The 13,551-nt window shown below is 46.4% G+C and overlaps 1 protein-coding gene across 6 annotated transcripts in view; it reads left to right on the top strand.

Annotated features, from left to right (window-relative positions):
* DPF3 (double PHD fingers 3) overlaps positions 1 to 13,551 on the top strand; it is a 292,122-nt gene that overhangs the window by 48,520 nt on the left and 230,051 nt on the right. For 2 of the 6 annotated variants that reach the window (XR_001887453.1, XM_017882779.1), the window contains exon 1: positions 9,590 to 10,152. The exons of 1 other annotated variant lie outside the window; for it this stretch is intronic. Coding sequence is in view for 3 of the 5 variants with exons in the window: in XM_017882779.1 (XP_017738268.1) it covers positions 10,011 to 10,152 (142 nt within the window). In the remaining 2 variants the exon portion in view is untranslated. Of the gene's footprint in view, positions 1 to 9,588; positions 10,153 to 13,551 lie in introns of those variants that run through there. 3 more of the 6 variants (XM_017882784.1, XM_017882783.1, XR_001887454.1) reach the window with 3 other exon arrangements.

Raw genomic sequence — 13,551 nt, 5'->3', positions numbered from 1 at the left:
GAGACTATCTCAACAACAACAACAACAACAACAACAACAACAAACCCAGTAAAATAAAAACTCTGCTACTTAGCTAAGTAAAGGGGATGATGGGCAGTGAGGCCTCCTAGGGAGCTGGGGAGAAGTTTACTCTTGGGGAAAGCCCTGGTAGCCTTTCTAGAGGCTCCTCAACAGGAGGAGGAAGATGGGAAAATCGGCCTGCTGGGTGCTGCACTGGCGAGGGTTGGGGTATCCTCTTACAGGGAGCTTGTGTCCTCTGATCTGCAGGGGGTATCACGTTTCCCATCTGCTGCAGGTGTCCTGTGAAAAGAGAACCCTTCTCGCTTCAGAACAGGAATCTTAACTTTCCTTGGCAATTCACACAGTGGATAGGTTTTAACAGAAAAAGAAACAGATGTTGGAGATAGTTCTCCACCAGCTTTCTGCCCTGTCTCTTCTGGGGTCCCAGGAGCTTTAATACCTTTTATCCCCCAGGTCTTGGAATTGGACGTCACACTACTCTGGAAAGTGGCACTGGGTGCCATGTTGCAATGGGCACCATGATTGACTCCTAGGAAATGGGACGGACGTGGGAGAAGGCAGCACACATTAGAAGATCCCTGGTGTTTAGGGCCTCACCTGTGCCTGTTGAGATGTGAGGCCTGGGGAGGACTAGCTTGTGGACAAGTAGGCAGCTGATTGAGTGCCTGCCTGCCTTTTGTAACCTCAGCTGACCTCTTGGACTTGACCTCTAGGTGTCACAGAGGCCTACGCCTGGCTAGCCTGGGTCTGTTGGTGGCCACGGTCTAGGGTTTTCATCCATGTTTTCTCCCTCTCTGTGTACCTCATTTCTTCTCTATCATGGTTTCCCACCTGGGGCTTTCACTGTTCTTTCCTTACTACAGAACTCAATATTTTGTTCTTTTTCCCTTAAGGAAGGCTTAGGAAGGGCTTTCACTGTTCTTTCCTTACTACCGGGCTCAATATTGTGTTCTTTTTCCCAGAAGGAAGGCGTAGGAAGGGGGTTAGGGTGGAGTGGGAGCTGACTTAACTTGGGCTTCCCATTCATGGAGGTTTCTTTTTAGAGACAAGGTCTTCCTCTGTCACCCAGGCTGGAGTGCAGTGGCACGATTATAGCTCACTGCAGCCTCCAATTCCTGGGCTCGAGTGATCCTTAAGTAGCTTAAACTACAGACGGGTGCCACCACACCTGGCTAATTTTTAAATTTGTTGTAGAAGCAGGGACTCACTATGTTGCCCAGGCTGGTCTTGAACTCCTGGTTGTGATCTTCTGGCCTTGACCTCCCAGACTACTGGGATTTACAGGTATGAGCCACCACACCCGGTTCCATGGAGGATTTTAATGAGAATTTGACACTCTCTGTGCACTAGGTCACATGTGTAGTCACCAAGATGTTCCTCACAAAGTGTCAAATACATAGTCTGTGCCTTGACCATGCCATTCCCAGGGTACTCTGAGTCAATATTTAAAAATGTAGAGCCTATCATTCTTTTGTGATCATAATTATTTTACATTATATATTTGACTGTATGTGTGTGTGTGTGTGCGTGTGAAAATGTGAATTTATTGTGTGAGGATCTATAATGTACCAAAAATGTTGTAATCCTGCTTTGTATTTCTTCATTTTGTAATAACCTGAATGCCTGGGCTTCTTGTACCCTCGGAGAGACCCTGTATTCAAGGCCCTGTTAGATCAGTGGTGAGCAATCCTTTTCACACAAGAGGGTGGTTCAGGAAAAAGAAGCAAATATATTTACAGGGAATTTTTCCCTCTCCAATCAAAATGAAGAGCGCTTTATTGAGTTTCATGACCCAAGGATGGGTGGGGTGTCAAGAAATGCTTAATCTTACAGTTGACTCTATTGAGTAGAATAATATCAATGAGAAAATGGGCACTGCATTTTAGTCTTAATGTCCAGGTGTTTGGAGGCAGTTTTCTAACGTTTCGTTCTGAAATTAGACCTCAGGATGCCTGTATGATTCTCATCATTACATGGACTAGAACCTGTCATATGTGTACCCATGTTTTATACATCTCAGTGCTCCTTTTGCCCAGCATGGTGCCCAGCACAAAGTATGGGCATAAGAAATGCTTACTAGGAAACAATATGGTATATAACGGTTAAGAGCACAAACTCTAGCCAAACTGCCTAGCTTTGTCACTTATTAGCTGTGTGACTTTGGGCAAGTTACTTACCCTCTCTGGGTGTAAAGTGGGGATTATATCAATCCCAACCTCATAGATAGAGATGGAATGAGTTAATATATATAAGCTCATAGAGCAATGCCTAGCATATGTAAACCTGTGTGAGTATTAGCAGCTGTTGGCCGGGCGTGGTGGCTCATACCTGTAATCCCAGCACTTTGGGAGGCTGAGGCAGGCAGATCACCTGAGGTTGGGAGTTCAAGACCAGCTTGACCAACATGGAGGAACCCCGTCTCTACTAAAAATACAAAATTAGCTAGGCATGGTGGCGCACACCTGTAATCCCAGCTACTTGGGAGACTGAGGCTGGAGAATTGCTTGAACCCGGGAGGCTGAGGTTGCAGTGAGCCAAGATCATGCCATTGCACTCCAGCCTGGGCAACAAGAGTGAAACTCCATCTCAAAAAATAACAACAACAAAAAAAATGTTAGCAGCTATTATAAATATTATTATTGAACTGAATGGAAGCCCAAGTTGGCCTTCGGTGCCAGAGCCTCACAGTGAATCTTTTCCATCTCTGGCTTCCATTTTGCTACCATTGATCAGATCTCTTTAACAGATTTCTGTATAAAAATTAACTACGCCTTTCCCCTCTTTCAAAACAAGTTTTTTTTTTTTTTTTAAGGGAAGCAAAACCCAAAAAACCCCAGATGCTTTTGAAGCAACCCTGGACTCAGCTGTAATGGATAGTGTGTTGGACTAATTACCTGGGGTAGAGGCTGCACATCTAGGTTTTGGAAACAACTCTTTTCCAAAGAAAGTGCCAGTTTCTCTGTTCCCTTTCATCTGTTCTCACAGAATGCCTTTTCTGCATACTCGACTAGTTAGTCTTGGCATTGACAGGGGAGAGCTCCCTGGAATGATACATGCCAAATAAAATATGGCTCCAAGAGCCCTGTCCACTGGATTGATTTATCCTTAATCATGTTTGTTTATTTATTTATTTTTTTGAGATGGACTCTCACACTGTCACCTGGGTTAGAGTGCAGTGGTGTGATATTGGCTCACTGCAGCCTCTGCCTCCCAAGTTCAAGTGATTTTCCTGCCTCAGCCTCCTCCTAGTAGCTGGGATAACAAGCGTCCGCCACCATGCCCAGCTAATTTTTTGTATTTTTAGTAGAGATGGGGTTTCACCATGTTGGCCAGGGTGGTCTTAAACTCCAGACCTCGTGATCCGCCTGCCTTGGCCTCCCAAAGTTCTGGGATTACTGGCGTGAGCCACTGTGTCCAGCTCACAACCATGTTTACTTTTGTTCATTGGCTAATTTCTTAAGTTTTAAAAACTGAAGTACATACATACCAAAAAGTGCATATATGTTCACCCCCCAAAATTCACAAATTGAACATGCTTGTGTCACCAACCCCCAGAAGAAGAAACATTACAGAAGCCTAGCTGTGCCCCTTCCAGGCACCCCAATGCTCCCTAGCCCATCCCACCAAGGGTGACTATTCTGATTCTAACCCCATCAAACGGAATCTTCTAGCACGTCCACTTTAGTAGCTGGATTTCCCCCTCAGCATTAGGTTTGTGAGATTCACCCAACATTGGCTGTGGTTGTAGATCATTCATTCTCATTGCTGTATAGTGCTCTGTTACGTAAATTCACCATGATTTATTTTCCCGTTTTACTTTTGATGAGCATGTGGTAGTTTTTGGTCTGGGACTTCCGTGGGTAGTGGTGCTGGGAAACATGGCTGGTACTTGTCTTTTGGAGAGCCTATAAAGTATGAATACCCTCCGCAGGGAGTTACGGGTCATGGGAACAGATGGCTGGTACTTGTCTTTTGGAGACCCTTAAGTATATTACACCTTCGCAGGGGAGTTTACTGGTCATGGGGGCAGGCGTATGTTCATTAGAGGCTGCCGAATGCTTTTCCAAAGGGGTGCCAATTATCTGCTTGATTCGATTTTGATGAAGAAAATTATTCTATGGTCGGATTTTGAGTTCTTTTTTTTTTTTTCCTTAGAGACAGGGTCTTACTCTATCACCCAGGCTGGAGTACAGTGGTATAATCATAGCTCTTTGCAGCCTTGACCTCCTGGGCTCAAGCAATCCTCCTGCCTCAGCCTCCTGAATAGCTGGGATTACAGGTGTACCACCACATCCAGCTAATTAAAAAAAAAATTTCTTTTGTAGAGAGAGGAGTCTCATGATGTTTTCCAGGCTGGTCTCAGACTCCTAGCCTCAAGCAATCCTCCTACCTTGGCCTCCCAAAGTGTTGGGATTATAGGCATAAGCCACTGCACCTGGCCTTGATTTGGGTTTTAAAGCAGAATAGCATGACATGAACTCTGTTGATTTTACCGTGTCTTCTCCCCCACTCTCATGCATGTGAGCCATATGATAACTAGGAAAATTCAATCAAGTTGCTGTAACTGCTTCTTTTCAGAGAGGCTCTTGAAAGTCTTTTAGAACTGCTACTCGAAATGGAAGTTTTAAGATTGTTTTCCTAAAATTTCTCCTTTTCTTTTCAAGAATAGAACAAATAATCACTATACCCCTGCAAAAGAAGTCCTCCATCTCTCCCCTAACCCCAACTTTTTACTGAATGAAATGTAGAGCTTAGGGAAATTTTGAGTGAAAATCAAACACCAGTGAGACTACAGATTTTCCAAAATTTGCTGATTGGACCGTTCTTCTTATAATTTCAATTACAGTTGCCCATCTTTGGAATCTGACAAAACTGGGCGAGTAGAGAGTCCAAAGCTTCCCCGTCCAATTCCTAAGTTTTTCTTGTAAACAACCGCAGTACCTGGTGTTTCAGAAATGCAGAGATAGAAGCACCTTCCCATCCAGCCCCAGGTACCTTATAAATAGGGGCCTTGAGTCTCAGAAGGAACTTAATTGAATCTGTTAGTTCTGGCTTGCCCTCCCTTCCCTGACCCCCAAACAACAAGCTAGAAACAACATCCCACAGAATTACAGCAAAAATATTATTTCACACACTGCTCCCTCATAAAAATCCCTTGCTAAAGCACTCTCAAATCCTGCAGCCTGAGGCAGTTATGATTTTATTTTACAGATGGGAAAATGAAGACCTGCAGAATTGACTTGACACAGTAAGAACTGGAAGAGCTAGAGTTTGGAAGCCAGACCTATGCCTGGGAATTTGTATTTCTAGGAGCAGAGGGTCTCTTTTCTAAGGAGAAGTTTAAGGATGATGTGGCTGAATCAGGAGTTCATCATGAGGTCCTTTTCTTGGGTGACCTTCACATCCTGGGACCTGGCCTTTTGTCTGGTTGGAAAATGGTCTTTGGTTAGGACATACTGTCAAGGAATGTATTGCTTTTTTGTCGGTAGTGGCCAAGAGTTGAAACTGAGTGAATACCCATCAGTAGGGGAATGGCCGAATAGCTTTGACACCTTTATGTTGTGAATCATAACAGAACCATTAAAAGGATTTTGGCAAATTATGGTAGAATGAAAAAAAGGGCAAGACTGTGTATGATGTATAATTCCATTTTGTTAAACAATAATGCCCCCACACCGTCCAAAACGTCACTATTCAGTTTCTGTGTGTGTAAAATTACATGAATATGGGGAGAATCGTGGCAAGACACAAACTAAGATGTTAACATGGGCTACCTGGAAAGGCAGGGCTGTGGGTAGCCATGTGGGAGGGTAGGGCATAGGAGAATAGTATCAGTGATATGATGCTATTTGAATAAATTATACATATGCATATATATGTATACATATGCATAAAGGAATGCACACAATTATGTGTATAAATAAATTAAAAAATCAAACAAACTAGAGTGGTTCTAATAAGAACAAGGCTCTGAGCCCCACATGGGTCAGTTACCTTGGTGAGAGCTCGGTTCCACGGCTGCAGGCTTTACCCTCCAGATCAGCTGTGTTACCAAGTGAAGGACATTGGTCAGAAGTGGGCGGCTGAGTCCAGACACTGCTACGTTTGGTAAATCAATAATTCTAGCTCCCATCTCTGCTGTGTGTATGTACTGTGCTGGCATTTGCATGATTTTTCAAGGTCAGGTATTTTTATCCCCATTTTATGGATAAGGAAAAACAAGGGCAAGTCACTCAAGACCACATAGTGACTGAGTGGTGCTGAAATTCAAGCCCGGGTCTGTGAGTCCAGAACTCCAGCTTCTCAGGTCACTTCCTGATGGCACTTGGAGCTGGGCTGTGCTGCCCGCAGTGGAGCGAGCACCCACCTGCTTTGATCCAAGCTGAGATTTCTGCGGGGCCCCCTCTCACAGGTGTGGGTCCTACCGTGCACGTTTTGCTACTTCCACAAACTCAGCCACCACGGAGTGAGCATTCCCTGTGTGTCTTCACTGGCCCCTTTCTTGGTTTTGGGTGGCAAAGCTTCTTATTTGTGGGTAGGGAGAGCAGCCTATTTGGGCTACAGTCCCCAAGAGAGTGGGCTGCACAGCAAAGTAGGGCCTCCGGTTGTCCTACCTCAGGACAGGTGAAAGGCAGACGGGCTTGTGAAAAAGGAAGATACTTCGGCCAAATCTGACACCTCTCTGGCTCCTGCGTCCTTTCACCAGTCCCTCAGGGAGTCAATGCTTAGGTCTTTCACGTGGATATCACTTCCACGCCGGCCTGCCACATCCCCAGCCCTGCTGACCACAGAAGAACTCATAGTTGTGGCTTATTTGGTGGGCTGGTAACGTGACTTCCACACAAATTGCTGAGTACCTTTGCTGTCACCAAAGGTCCCTCCAAGCCAGTATTTAAGATAAAAATCACAGTCTGCAAGTTTATGTTACTTGGGAGTCCCTCTTTTAGCCTTGGTTTTTCTCATTCAGAAAATGGGAATATGATTTTGCTCCTGTTTGCCATTAAAAGAATATATATGGCCAGGTGCGGTGGCTCACCCTGTAATCCCAGCATTTTGGGAGGTGGAGGCAGGTGGATCACTTGAGGCCAGGAGTTTGAGACCAGCCCGGCCAACATGACGAAGCCCCGTCTCTACAAAAAATACAAAAATTAGCTGGGTGTGGTGGCATGCACCTGTAATCCCAGCTACTTGAGGGGCTGAGGTGCAAAAATTGCTTGAGCCTGGGAGGCAGAGGTTGCAGTGAGCCAAGATCATGCCACTGCACTCCAGCCTGGGCAACGAGTGAGATTCTGTCTCCAAAAAAAAAAAAAAAAAAAAGAATATATATGATATATGTGATAGATAATTTGTAAAAAAATAGCAAGAGACATACCATATACTGGAAAGATAAGGCTAGTTCTGTGTCTTAAGTTTTGGCTGAAAACAATCATGCTACTGATGCCAACAGTAATTGCCATTTTTTTTTTTTTTTGAGATGGAGTCTCATTCTGTCATCCAGGTTGGAGTGCAGTGGCGTGATCTCAGCTCACTGCAACCTTCTCCTCTTGGGTTCAAGCGATTCTCCTGCCTCAGCCTCCCAAGTAGCTGGGATTACACTGCCGCCTTGGCCTCCCAAAGTGTGGGGATTACAGGCGTGAGTTACTGTGCCTGGCTAGTAATCGCCATTTTTATGTAATAAGTCTGGACATTTCCATTGTGAACGGACTGCTGTCTTCTCCAGGGTGCTGTTTTTTGAGACAGGGTCTCACTCTGTTGCCCAGGCAGGAGTGCAGTGGCTCAATCTCGACTCATGGCAAACTCTGCCTCCTGGGTTTAAGTGATTCTCCTGCCTCAGCCTTCCGAACAGCTGGGATTACAGGTGTGCACCACCACACCCAGCTAATTTTTGTATTTTTAGTAGAGACGAAGTTTCACCATGTTGGCCAGGCTGGTCTTGAACTCCTGACTTTAAGTGATCTGCCCATCTCAGCCTCCCAAAGTGCTGGGATTACAGGTGTGAGCCACCGTGCCTGGCCTGGTGCTGTGTTTTAACAATGGCCTCAATGACTTCCAGGAGCAGGCCCATTTTGTGAAAGTCGATTTGACTGGAGGGGTTAGTTGGCTGCAGGGACAGTCTCCCTGGCCCTCATGCCCTCTCTGTGTCAGGTGGCCCCATTCCCCTGGTGGGGTTGCTGCAGCTGGCACTGGAGCCACTGCTTGCTGCCTTCTTTCACCGCCTGTGGAACCCGCCACAGATTCCAGGAGGGGAGGACGGAATGAAGAAAAAGCTTGCAGCAGGCTGGGGTCTTCACTCAAGGATCTGGGGCAAAACCTGTCCATGGGCCAGCTCCTTTCCTCTCTGCCTCCTTTCACTTCCTGAAGGCTGTAGACAAACTGTCTGGTCTCTCAGCTTATCTTTCTAGAGATGAAATTCTTTTGAAGGAGCCTGTGTAAATGTTGTGATTGTGGACAGTGATCTTTTTATTTTTTTTTTTTAGGTGGAGTCTTACTGTGTCTCCCAGGCTGGAGTGCAATGGCGCAATCTCGGCTCACTGCAACCTCTGCCTCCCAGGTTCAAGCGATTCTCCTGCCTCCGCTTCCCAAGTAACTGGGATTACAGGTGCCTGCCACTGTGCCTAGCTAAGTTTTGCATTTTTAGTAGCGATGGGGTTTCGCCATGTTGGCCAGGCTGGTCTCCAACTCCTGACCTACAGTGATCCACCCGCCTTGGACTCCCAAAGTGCTGGGATTACAGGCGTGAGCCACCACGCCTGGCCATGATCTTATTATTAGTTCCTTAAGGGCTGGGACTAAGTCTCCAGTACCTACCACAGTGCCTGATGCATAGGAGGACCCCAAAGAAATGTTTTTCATTGGCATGAAACTCCCTATAGATCCATGGCTGGACAGCATGACAAGTGATCATTTAGGAAGGGTTTTCTTTCTTCCTTTGCCTTCCTCTGTGCATGACAAAGTGTGGGATCAGTAAACCTTTCCCCCGCCCTTATTCTTCTTTGCCCTGTTTTACTGAAAAAGTGATTTCTGGCCAGGTGTGGTGGTTCATGCCTGTAATCCCAGCACTTTGGGAGGCTGAGATGGGTGGATCACTTGAGGTCAGGAGTTCGAGATCAGCCTGGCCAATATGGTGAAACCCCGTCTCTACTAAAAACACAAAAATTAGCCAGGCATGGTGGTGTGCGCCTATAGTCTCAGCTACTCAGGAGACAGAGGCAGAAGAATTGCTTGAACCTGGGAGGCGGAGGTTGCAGTGAGCCTGAGATTGCACCAGTGCACTCCAGTCAGGACCACAGAAAGAAACTCTGTCTTAAAAAAAAAATGTGATTTTCTTCTGATCAATTAAGTAAAGGTGATTGGACCTTTCCACACACTCCTCTCCTGTTTGCATTCTGAGAGGGGATGTTGAAATAGGTTCTGTTTGGTTCTGCTTAAATCTAGGAGTAGACTGACCAGCTTGAGAGAGATTTTCTTCATCCCGAGAGCTACTCCTGTTAGGAATGTGGAGTCTTCTGAGGTCCCAGATCCAGATAAGACAAGGGCGGGAGCTCCCAGTGGGCTCCTAAGCACTGGGTAGGAGGTTGTCCTTCAGAGAAAAGGGAAAAAAAATTCATCCAGATAGACTGATAAAAGGAGTGACATCACAGTAGGCATGGCAACCACAGGGCAATCATAATCTCCCCACGAGGTGGTCAGAACCCCAAGGGAAGACCTAGTTTCACTGCGCTCCTTCTCCCTTCAGGGCAGGCAGGAGCAGGGAGGCATGGAGGAGGGCGCGCTTATCCAGTGGCTGGAGTAGGCCAGGGGTTTTGCTTCTCACCCCAGCACTGCCCCCATGCTGTGACAGTTTCTCTGGCGTGCTGGTGTGCCACCTGGAAGCATTCACATTCGGTCGCTTTATTATCCAGGGTTGCCCTGGGAGTTTGGTGGGAGAGAGGGAGCAAAATGGGAGAGTGAGGGAAGCATATCACTGGAGAGGGAAGTAGAGATGTGATATGATCCGCAGAATGCCATGCTCTGTCCTCAGTGCCCCCACCCCAGAGGCTCCAACCCCTTCTGAGAACACAATGGTCAGCCTCCTGTTCCTCACTGGCTTCTTCTTTGGGCCTGGATTTCCACAGCACACCTGGAAGCCATGTAAGTTGTACTCATTTCAAAGCCACTTGTGTTTCCAGCATCTCCCCGAGGCACCTGTGTGGTGACTGCTGGCCCTCGGGATGTCTGGGAGTGTTGTCTCCAGCAGGTGTATCTTGAACACAAAGCACAGGTTTTAGGGTCGAAGAGTCAAATAAGGGGGATGAATCAAGAGGTTGGTTTTTGGTGGCTTCTGGGTGTCCTGGGCCTGGAAATCATTTCTCCTTTCCTGTCCTTGTGGGGTAACTATGCCTGAGTCAGACCTAGTTGCTGTCTTGCTGCGGGTCAAGACATAGTTGCATGTATGTCTTGCTGCCACCCTGGCATTTGGGGTTTTACAAGCGGTCAAGGCAGCCCGCCCAGAGTGAGCAGCCAGAGGAGGCCAATGCTCCATCTTCTCCTCTTCGTCAGCGCCCCCTCCCCCAGCTGTGGATGCGTGAAGACATCATTTAAGGGTCTCCCGGGAAGCAGGCTGTTTGGCTTGACTCAGAATATCTGGAACTCCTGCTGCAAGCTGGAGAAACTGCTTCCCCAGCGCCTTGTGGCTCTGGGTCACTTTTTAAAGGATGATTGAATTTTTCTGTTGACAGAAAATTCACACAACATAAAATTCACCATTCTAACCACTTGAAAGTGCATAATTCAGTGGTGGTTCGTACATCCACCATCAGCCACAGCTGACGACAGAATATTTTCATCACCCTAAAAGGAAATAATGGCCTGGAGTGGTGGCTCATGCCTGTAATCCCAGCACTTTGGGAGGCCGAGGAGGGAGGATCACGAGGTCAGAGGTTTGAGACCAACCTGGCCAACATGGTGAAACCCTGTCTCTACTAAAAATACAAAAATTAGCCAGTGTGGTGGTGCACACCTGTAATCCCAGCTACTCAGGAGGCAGGAGGATTGCTTGAACCCAGGAGGCAGTGGTTGCAGTGAGCCGAGATCACACCACTGCACTCCAGCCTGGGCGACAGAAAAAGAAAAAAAAAAAGAAATCCTGCACTCAGGAAGCAGGCACTCCCCACTCCCCTATCCGCTCTGCCCCTGGTAACCACTAATCTGCTTTTTGTCTCCTTAGATTTCCCTATTCTAGATATTCCATAGAAATGAAATCGTATAACACATGTGGCCTTTGCATCTGGCTTCTGTCACTCAGCATAATGTTTTCAGTGTTCAGCCGTGTTGTTTCATGTTTCAGTACTCCCTTTTTACGGCTGAATAATAGTCCCTTGTATGAATACACCACATTTGATTTACCTGTTCATCTGTTGATGGACATTTGGGTTATCTCTGCTTTTTGGCTGTTATGAAGAATGCTAATATAAACCTTCATGTACAAGTCTTGGTGTGGACATAGCTTTTCAATTCTTTTGGGTATATACCTAGGGGAGGAGTTTCTGGGTCACACGATAACTCTGCATTTGAAGTTTTGAAGAACTGTCAAGCTGTTTTCCACAGTGACTGCAGCATTTTGTGTTCCCATCAGTGATGTATGGGGGAGTCCAGTTTCTCCACCTCTTTGCTGATGTTTGTGATTTTAGCCATCTCCCCAGGTGTGAAGTGGTATCTCATTCATTGGTTTTTTTGTTTTTGAGACAGTCTCACTCTGTCACCCAGGCTGGAGTGCAGTGGTGTGATCTCAGCTCACTGTAACCTCCGCCTCCCCGGTTCAAGTGATTCTCCTGCCTCAGCCTCCCGAGTAGCTGGGATCACAGACGCCCACCACCATGCCCAGCTAATTTTTGTATTTTTAGTAGAGATGGGATTTCACCATATTGGTTAGGCTGGTCTCAAACTCCTGATCTCAAGTGATCTACCTGCCTTGGCCTCCCAAAGTGTTGGCATTACAGGCATCAGACTCTACACCAGGCTTCATTGTGGGTTTTTTGTTTGTTTGTTCTGTTTTGAGACTGAGTCTTACTCTGTCACCCGGGCTGGAGTGCGGTGGCACAATCTCGGCTCACTGCAACCTTCTCCTCCCGGGTTTAATTCTTGTGCCTCAGCCTCTTGAGTAGCTGGGATTACAGGTGTGCACCACCACACCTGGCTAATTTCTGTATTTTTAGTAGAGAAGGAGTTTCACCATGTTAGTCAGGCTGGTCTCGAACTCCTGGCCTCAAGTGATCCGCCTGCCTCGACCTCCCAAAGTGCTGGGATTACAGGTGTGAGCCTTCATGCCCAGCCTCACTGTAGTTTTGATTTGCATTTCCCTAATGATCGAATGATGCTTCCTATCTTTTCATGTGTCTATTGGCCATTTGTATGTTTTCTTTGGAGAAATATCTATTTGTTATGTGTGCATTTTAAAATTGGGCTGTTTGTCTTTTCATTGAGAAATGAGTTTATTTTAACATGATTGTTCCCTCCCCAGCTCCAGCACGGTGTGACCAGCCTGTGGAGATGGAGGAATTTAGTGGGTCACTTAAAAGCAGGCCTAGGTCTTTGCCTCTTTGGTTACTCCTCAACGTTTTTTGGGGTCTCCACTTCCGTGGCTGCCCTTAAATTTTTTTTTTCCCCCAGAGTTTCTGTCCTTGACTCAGTTCTTGTTTTGCCCCCAATTCTCTGGCTGACCTCCTCCGCACCCTTGGCATCCATCTCCATACATAATGTTGGTTACTCCCAATGCACGTATTCATCCTGGGCTTCTCTCTGGAGCTTCGTATTTGCATATCCAACTGGGACCTCAACATGTTCAAAACTCACCACGCTCCTCTACCAAGACTTCACCTCCTCCCGGATTCCCCGTCAGGATGAGTGTTGTCATCGTCTACCTAGTCGGCCATGCTAGACGTCATCTAGGATCCCTCCTCTCTCTCTCAGGCACATCTGCCCTATTCCCAACCAGTTTTGTCCATTTACTTTGGTTGATAGCTCTTTCTAATGTGTTACCAGTTCATCACTCCCGCTCAGACTGCCTTAGTTCAGGACTTTGTCATTCTGATAGACTTCCTAGCTTTGAGTTACTTTCATCCATCTGTACTCTGCCAGAATGATCCAATTATATCACTGCCCATTTAAAACCCTTCAGTGACTCCTTGTTTTCTGAAGGATAAACTTCCAACTCCTTTGTTGGGTGTATGAGCCCTCCTGGATTTAACCTCTACCTTCTCTCCAAGTCATATTCCTCTGCTCATGGTTTCCTCAGACCTTACTTCAGCCATAAGGAATTCCTTGAATTTTCTTGGATAGGTTGTGTTCCCTCAAATCATCATGCCTTGAGTGCCCTGCTATTGGTATGAGTTATATATGTGGCCCAGGACACATTATCAGGACTGGATTATGGACCCAGTATGGCCCAAACCAACTACTAATATGGATAGAGAACATGGTGAATGTGGGTTGGATGTGGATTTTGATTCAATGATTTACTTATGTGAAAGAATTTGCAAACTGAATAGAAAT

The sequence above is a fragment of the Rhinopithecus bieti genome, unplaced genomic scaffold, assembly GCF_001698545.2.
Source record: "Rhinopithecus bieti isolate Rb0 unplaced genomic scaffold, ASM169854v2 scaffold_13259, whole genome shotgun sequence".
Lineage (NCBI taxonomy): Eukaryota > Metazoa > Chordata > Mammalia > Primates > Cercopithecidae > Rhinopithecus > Rhinopithecus bieti.
Note: the sequence above shows the minus strand (reverse complement) of the source record. Positions and strands in the feature narration are given on the sequence as shown.